The sequence below is a fragment of the Guillardia theta genome (assembly GCF_000315625.1).
Source record: "Guillardia theta CCMP2712 unplaced genomic scaffold GUITHscaffold_200, whole genome shotgun sequence".
Classification (NCBI taxonomy): Eukaryota; class Cryptophyceae; order Pyrenomonadales; family Geminigeraceae; genus Guillardia; species Guillardia theta.
The window spans coordinates 75,367-82,316 of NW_005434476.1; the positions used below are offsets into that span (position 1 = coordinate 75,367).

General features: G+C 57.2%; 2 protein-coding genes across 2 annotated transcripts in view; one reads left to right on the forward strand and one right to left on the reverse strand.

Annotated features, from left to right (window-relative positions):
• GUITHDRAFT_120854 (hypothetical protein) overlaps nt 1-3,299 on the forward strand; it is a gene marked incomplete at both ends in the record, with an annotated part of 6,795 nt that extends 3,496 nt beyond the window's left edge. The window contains 14 exons of the mRNA XM_005819899.1: nt 186-249; nt 293-329; nt 624-672; nt 745-800; nt 1,035-1,123; nt 1,167-1,235; nt 1,280-1,395; nt 1,461-1,541; nt 1,585-1,661; nt 2,341-2,470; nt 2,518-2,772; nt 2,820-3,008; nt 3,051-3,110; nt 3,177-3,299. Coding sequence (XP_005819956.1) covers nt 186-249; nt 293-329; nt 624-672; nt 745-800; nt 1,035-1,123; nt 1,167-1,235; nt 1,280-1,395; nt 1,461-1,541; nt 1,585-1,661; nt 2,341-2,470; nt 2,518-2,772; nt 2,820-3,008; nt 3,051-3,110; nt 3,177-3,299 — 1,395 coding nt within the window. The remainder of the gene's footprint in view (nt 1-185; nt 250-292; nt 330-623; nt 673-744; nt 801-1,034; nt 1,124-1,166; nt 1,236-1,279; nt 1,396-1,460; nt 1,542-1,584; nt 1,662-2,340; nt 2,471-2,517; nt 2,773-2,819; nt 3,009-3,050; nt 3,111-3,176) is intronic.
• On the reverse strand, nt 3,231-5,390 carry GUITHDRAFT_156191 (hypothetical protein). The gene is made up of 8 exons (XM_005819900.1): nt 4,715-5,390; nt 4,513-4,636; nt 4,269-4,388; nt 3,969-4,075; nt 3,764-3,917; nt 3,608-3,721; nt 3,479-3,535; nt 3,231-3,435 (listed from the first exon to the last, which is right to left on the reverse strand). Exons 1-8 carry the CDS (start codon nt 5,248-5,250, stop codon nt 3,388-3,390), a joined length of 1,260 nt encoding a protein of 419 aa, XP_005819957.1. The 5' UTR covers nt 5,251-5,390; the 3' UTR covers nt 3,231-3,387.
• Between the last annotated feature and the right edge of the window lie 1,560 nt (nt 5,391-6,950).

Genomic DNA, 6,950 nt, shown 5'->3' on the forward strand with positions numbered 1-6,950 from the left:
ACAAGGCAGGAGGGGCTCAGAGCAAGGAGGAGCCTCCCAGCACGTGACCTCTGCCTTCGTTTCGCCTCCTCTCACTTGCGGCAGGTGCCGATCGGAAGTCTCGGAGGTTATGCCGGGAGGAGAGGGAGGGAAGAAAGAGACTGAGGGAAGAGGAGGAGGAGACCTTAGAGTTGATGGCCCTGCAGCTTGTCAACGAGCAGCAGAGCGAGCAGGAGGAGTGGACGGAGAGCGCCGCTCCTACATGGCGAGGTCGCTCGTGCTCTTCGAGGCTGCGATAATTGTTTGTGAGCAGGAGCAGGAGACTTCCGAGAGGAAGTGATGAAAGAAAGGTAGCCCCGACCTCCTCTCCTCTCCTCTCCTCTCCTCTGCTCTGCTCTGCTCTGCTCTGCTCTCCTCTGCTCTCCTCTGCTCTGCTCTGCTCTGCTCTGCTCTGCTCTGCTCTGCTCTTCTCTGCTCTGCTCTGCTCTGCTCTGCTCTGCTCTGCTCTGCTCTGCTCTCCTTCTCCTCTCCTGTCCTCTCCTGTCCTCCCTTCTCCTCCCTTCTCCTCCCTTCTCCTATCCTCCTTTGCTCTGCTCTTCTCCGCTTACCTTCCCTCTCTTTCCCTCTTCTCCCGTGCTCTTCAGCTTCTGGGAGTCGCGAGCACAGTTTGTGTGCATCAATTATTGCCAGGAGGTGAGAGTCGTCTTCTGTCATCTCTCTGACTTCTAGCTCCTCCTCCTCCCTTGCCGCGTGACTGCGAGGCAGGACGAGCTGGTCGCTCAGCGCGTGGCAGGAGCGCTCTCAGTGCTCTTCCCGTTCAGGTGCTTGAGATGTGAGGAGGAAGGGAGGGAATGAGAGCGGCTACGAGGTTGTCCGACCGTCTCCTCCTCCTCCTCAAGTTTCCAAGCGAGCCCTCCTCCTCTCAGTATGAAACCATCGAGAACTCTCGTATTTTCCTTCCCGTCATTTCCGCTAGGTCAGACTCCCTCCTCCCTCGCCTTCTCCCTCGCCTCCTCCCTCGCCTTCTCCCTTGTCGTTTCTTAGCTCTCGTTCAGCTTCATTCGCCATCCCCTTCGTCTCAAGGACCTCAGCTTCGCTCACGCTCATGACGTTCCGATCCTCCCGATCCTCACCGACCTGGAGGGTGAGGCCCAGAGAGCTGGAGGAGACACTGAGGGAGCTCGCAGTTGAGCAGCTGCTGACCGCGGACGTCGCCATCGTTCTTGCTGGGCTTCCTCGCGTGTATGTCTCCTCAGGTACGAGCAGGAGGCAGCAGCCGCAGCTTGCTGAGAGGGGGCAGGAGGGGAGGAGGCGAAGGAGAGGATGGAGCATTCGATACAAGGAGCCTTCACCCCTCGAAGCTCGCTCAACATCAACCATGGCGTCTCCTCTCACCTCAGACATCTCTTCGGCAGGGTATCTTCTCCTCTTCCCTCTGCTCCTGCTCGTCAGATCTTGAGTCTGCTTGACTGTCTCGACAGAAATCGCAGGAAGAGATCGCAGACTTTGTTCATGAGCCCCTGGTGCGCGAGCCAGCATGGACGGAAGTCTGTCGAGAGAGGGTGAGGGACAGGCACCGAGCTGCAGAGGGTTGACGAGCAGCAGGTGAGACAAGAGCTGGAGGAGCAGCAGGAGGCAGAGGAGCGAGAGAACCGCGGGGTGTATCACCCTGGCAATAAGATGTAAGCTGCTGCTGCTGCTGCTGCTGCTGCTGCTGCTTCTCCTCCTCCTCCTCTTGCTCCTCCTCTTGCTCCTCTTGCTCCTCTTGCTCGTGCTCGTCGTCCTCCTCACTGGGCTGCGGCAGTTTGGCAAGGGAGCGAGCGGAGGAGGGGCGAGAAGGAACCTCCTCCTTCCTCGCCTTCCCAGCTCCCACTCACCGTCGCCCCTTCACCTCCACCTCCAGCTCGGCTTGGCGGGCCGAACTTGACAAGTCCGCGCGCAGCTGGAGGGAGAGCTGGAGCCCAAGGGCCAGGGAGGCCCAGCAGGCCCGCTTCAGACCCCGAAGATAGAAGGGCATTGAATTATACAATAGGAGAAAAAGGTTGCTGCCTTTTTTATTTGAGTGAATTCAAACCAGTGGAGAGAGGTGGAATATGAAGATGATCATGCTGACTGCAATCAGAACATAACAGATCTCCTCTCCTCTCCTCTCCTCTCCTCTCCTCTCCTCTCTCCTCTCCTCTCCTCTCTCCTCTCCTCTCCTCTCATCCCCTCCCATCCCCTCTCCTTCCCGCTCGAATCCTTGCCTTTTCCTGGTTCATCGATGATCAGGAGAGTCTTTCATCTCCTCCTCTCCTCCATGCTGATGGCCGAATGCTCTCAAGAGTTCCGATTGCCTGCAGTGCCTCCACGCCCGACCAGGTGCGGAATGTACCTGCGAGGAGGATCGGTGGCAGGAGAGGAGAATAAGCTCTCGCATACGCCATGCATAGGCAACCTCCAGGGCTTCGAAGTGCTCGAGAAGTTTTACAGCACTGGAGAAGGAAACGAGGTGAACCTGCCTCTCCTCTCCCTCCTCGCCTCTCATTTACCCTGCAGGTGTTTCGGAGGAAGCTGTCGTCACTGAGGAGCGTGTACGGGAAGGGGTTCCGAGCGGTGAAGGGGGACGGGAACTGCTTCATACGAGGGTACATGTTCGCCGTGCTCCAGTCCCTCCTCTCCCTCCCCCGGCAAGAGGCGTCGGGGTTCAAGGGGATCCTCACGGCCTACAACATCATGATGCTGGACAAGCAGCTGGGCTTGGGCTATAGCGGCCTGGCAGTGAGCGACTTCTACGAAGACATGCTGAATGAGGTTCGACGAGGAGGAGGAGGAGTTTACATGCAAGTAAGAGTTTGCAGGTGACGCTGATCGAGGAGGGATCGATGACGGAGGAGATGTTGGAGGACAACTTTAACCTGCTCTCCTTCTCTAACTCCTTGGTCACCTTCACCCGCCTCGTCTGCTCGTGCTACATTCAGCAGCATCCCCAGCACTTCGCTCCTTTCCTCGGCATCGATACCAGTGACACTGACGCGATGAAGCGAGAGGTTTCGCTGCTCCTCTCCTACTCCTCCCTTGACGTTTCTCAGGTTAGAGATTTCTGTCTGAGGGAAGTGGAGCCACTCGAGCGAGAGGTGGACCAGGTGCAGGTACGCAGAGGGAAGGAGGAGGCAGGAGGGAGGAGAAGAGGAGGGAGGAACTAAGAGGATCGTCAGATCATCGCGCTCACTTCAGCGTTCGGCTTCGGAGTGAGAGTCGCACATCTAGATCGATCTGATGGACCTCTTAACTTTCATGGTGACCCTCCGATCTCCTCCCCGCTCTTCTCCTCCCCTTGATTCGCATCTTGTTCGCAGACTTCCCTCCCGATAAGGAGCCAGTCGTTCACATGCTCTACCGCCCAGGACACTACGACCTCGTCTATGCCTAGCTCCCCTCCTGTTCCAGACCCTCGGCAAGCGACGAGACCATATCCTGCGCTTTTCATCAGCTGCTCCTCCTTTTCTCCTCCCGTTACCTCAAACTTTGCGTTTCCTCGTGCCATCCCGATCTTACAATTGCAAACCAGCGCAGCCTATTCTCCGTGTCATGTCCTTCGTCTCCTCCTACTCCCCCCTCCTTCTCTTTCTGCTGCTCCTCCCCCTACCCGCGAGTCTCCGAGCTCTTGCGCGATCTTCTTCGCGTTCTCGAAGTAGCTTGACGCCTCCTCGTACTGACCCTCCTCGTTCGCCATCTTCCCCAGCAGCAGGTTCGCGTCCAGCTGCTCTCCAGGTCACGCACGAGCTCTAGAGCTTCGACGTACCTGCGCCTTGAGGTCCTTGAGAGCGACGGAGAGCTTGAGGTGTCGCTCCAGGCAGGCCTTGCTTGTTCGCATGTCTCCCTTCCTCTCCGCCACGTTCCCCAGGTTCCCACACGCCAGACTCTCCCCCACCACGCTCGACATCACGATCGCGTACCTGCCCAGCAGGCGTCAGCCTCCTCCTGCTCTACCCCGGCTGATCGCACACCTGAGCGCCTGTCGGTGGTTGAGTGAGGACTGCTCGAGCTCGTCCATGGCGGCGTAGGCGAGCCCGAGGTTGCAGTGAGCGACGAACTTGCCGGCCACGTCGGCGATCTGACGGGGAGGAAGACAAGGGGAATCAGGAGATACGGTGAATGAGGAGAAAGCATACACAAAGAGGGAGGAGGGAGGAGGGAGGAGGGAGGAGGACGAAGAGGAAAGAAGGATGAAAGGGAGGAGAAGGACGACGACGAAGGGGAGACAAGAAGGAGGGTGTGGGGAGGAGGGAGGAGGTCAGAGTTCAGACCTGGAGATGTTGGTTGCTCAGCTCGATCGCTTCCTCATACCGCCCGAGCTTGAAGAAATTGATGGCCATCGAGTTCAACGCCAGCTGCTCGCCCTTGACGTCGCCTACCGCCCTGCTCGCCTGTGGCAAGAAGATCCCGAAGAAGCGAAAGTGAGGAGGGGGAGGGAAGGAGGAGGAGGAGGAGGAGGAGGAGGAGGAGGAGGAAGGATCAGATCTCTCGGCCGTTCGTCTCTTCTCTCTTCACCTGCAGGTATTGCTCATAGCACGCGTTCGCCTTCTCTAACTCCTTGTCATTGTCCAGCAGCACCCCCATGTTGTAGTACGCCATCGCCTCGTTCCTCGGCTTGTTTGCACGTCGGCAAGCAAACCTACAGGCCTGTCATTCCACCCTCCTCCTCCTCTCTCCTCCCTCCTCCTCCTCCTCCTCCTCCTCCTCCTCCACTCACGCAAGCATCTCTTGATCTTTGATCTTCGTCTGCGAAGCCTGACGTCTGTTTACTGATGGGTCCCCGTGAGCGACAGACGCTCCTCCTCCTCCTCCTCCTCCTTCATTCTCAGCCACCATCGTGCCGTCATCGTTGCGGACAGGAACATTTAGATCTTTCGGTGGCTCAACGCGCTGGGGGATGCCGATACGGAAGGGGTTGTTGGCGTCCTTAGCCGGCCTGCCCTTCCACGTCTCCTCCCTCAAGCTGTTCTCCTCAGGAAGGGAGGAGAAGCTCTCGTTGTTGGGCTTCTTCGCCGGCGACTTGTCTCTCTCTCGCTCTCTCCTCGCCGTCTCTGTGGCCCCAGCATGCTCAGGCTTCCGGCTGATCGTCGATGCCTTCACGCTCCTTCGCACCTGCTCATTAGGAGCGAACCGAGCTGAGCGAAAGGCCTCCTCCGAGTTGGCAGGCTTGGGGAACCTCTGACCCTCTGCTTTCCTCCGCTCGATTCGCTCCTGGAGGAGACTAACAGCAGAAGGAAGGGAAAGGTCTGCCATGGTAGAAGACGAGCAGGAGGCGAGGACAGGGGGCTCACTTGAGGAACATTGAGAGATGAGAGGTGTGTAGAAGAAGAAGCAAACGAATGTAGGTGAGTGTAAGTACTCCTATGAAGTTCTTCCCTTGTTGGTTGTTTCCTGCAGCAATAGGGTCAAACCTTCAACCACCCACCCAACTCCTGTGTCTCTCTTTCGATCACCCTCCCATCTTGACCTTTTCTCTGAGAAGTGTCATGCTCATCTCGACTCTGTTATCTTCACATTTTTCACTCGAACACATCAATCTGTACTTTATCTGCAAACTTGTCTTCTCGTTGTTCCAACCTGCCTCCTCCCTGCTCTTCTTCCGATGCCCTGCTCCCCTTTCTCGTCTCTTCTTGGCTCTGTTCTTCTTTTCTCTTCTCTGTTCTGCTATGTCGTCTTCTGTTCTGCTCTGTTCCTCTCTCTTCTGTTCTGCTCTGTTCCTCACTGCTCTGTTCTGCTCTGTTCCTCACTGCTCTGTTCTGCTCTGTTCCTCTCTCTTCGGTTGTGCTCTGTTCCTCTCTCTTCTGTTCTGCTCTGTTCCTCTCTGCTCTGCTCTGCTCTGCCTGACTCTCTGTTCTCCTCGCTCCTCCCTTTCGCTTCCATCTGCCATTCCACCAACGGAAGCGACTTTATTCGCGGAGGTTGAAACATATTTCAATTTATAGGGTTAAATTTGAAATATATTTTGATATTGCGATTTGATTATTGATCCTGAAACATTGGAAATAGAAGGAAATATTTGAACTGATTTCATGGCCCCGCCGTCTCAGCCGGCCGGGCCCGGCCCGGCCGTGGACGGCGAGCCCGGCCCGGGTACCCCGGGAGTCAGTGAACTTCCCGGCGAAGTCAAGTTTAAGTGAAGCCAAGGAAAGTGCCGGGCCCAGGGGACCAGTCCGGGCCTTCACTCAAGTTCCCCGGGCCCGGCAGTTTCTTTCAGTGTTTCATTTCCTCGGGTGTTTAACTGGCCCCTCAGCGTCGGACGCGTCAAGACTTCTCTTGCCCTCGCGCTCCTCCTCCTCCCCTGACGTTGCCAGCAGCTCTCGCCCTGTCCTCTTTCCCTCCTTGATCTGCTCGCGCACTGCAGGAGGAGGTCAAGGAGCAGGCAACGACAAGGAGAGATCGACCTGCTTGCAACGTTTGCAGCCAGTGCTTGTCAGCTGCCTTGCCGTCCTGGGAGGAGCAGCGAAATATCGCACTTGAGGAGATATCTTTCGACTCCTCCTCCACGGTCTCCTCTTCCTCTTCCCCCTCCTCCTCCTCCCCCTCCTCCTCCTCCTCTTCTTCGCCGAAGTTCTCCTTCGCCTTCCTAACGTCTTCGACTTCTTGTTCCTCGTCTTCTGCTTCCTCCTGTCCTCTGATCGTCTCCTCGCTGCTTTTCGCATGTCGTTCCCCGCGCTCGTCTGCATGGGGTCAAGGAGGGGATGAGGAGCGGAGGATCACCAGCGAGATTCCGGTAGAAGCTGTTGGAATATTTCTTCACGTCCTCCCTGAACTTTTGCATTGGGTCTTGAAAGGTCTCCTCCTTCCGCCCTTCATCTGAACAAAGTGTCTCACTGTTGCTGTCCATCACCACGCGCCTCCCCCCTCACTCCTCTCCTCCCCTGCCTTCCTCTCCCTCTCGTACGACTCAGCACCTCCCTCCCTCTCCTCCTCCCAGTCCTTCGGCTTCCTCGCTC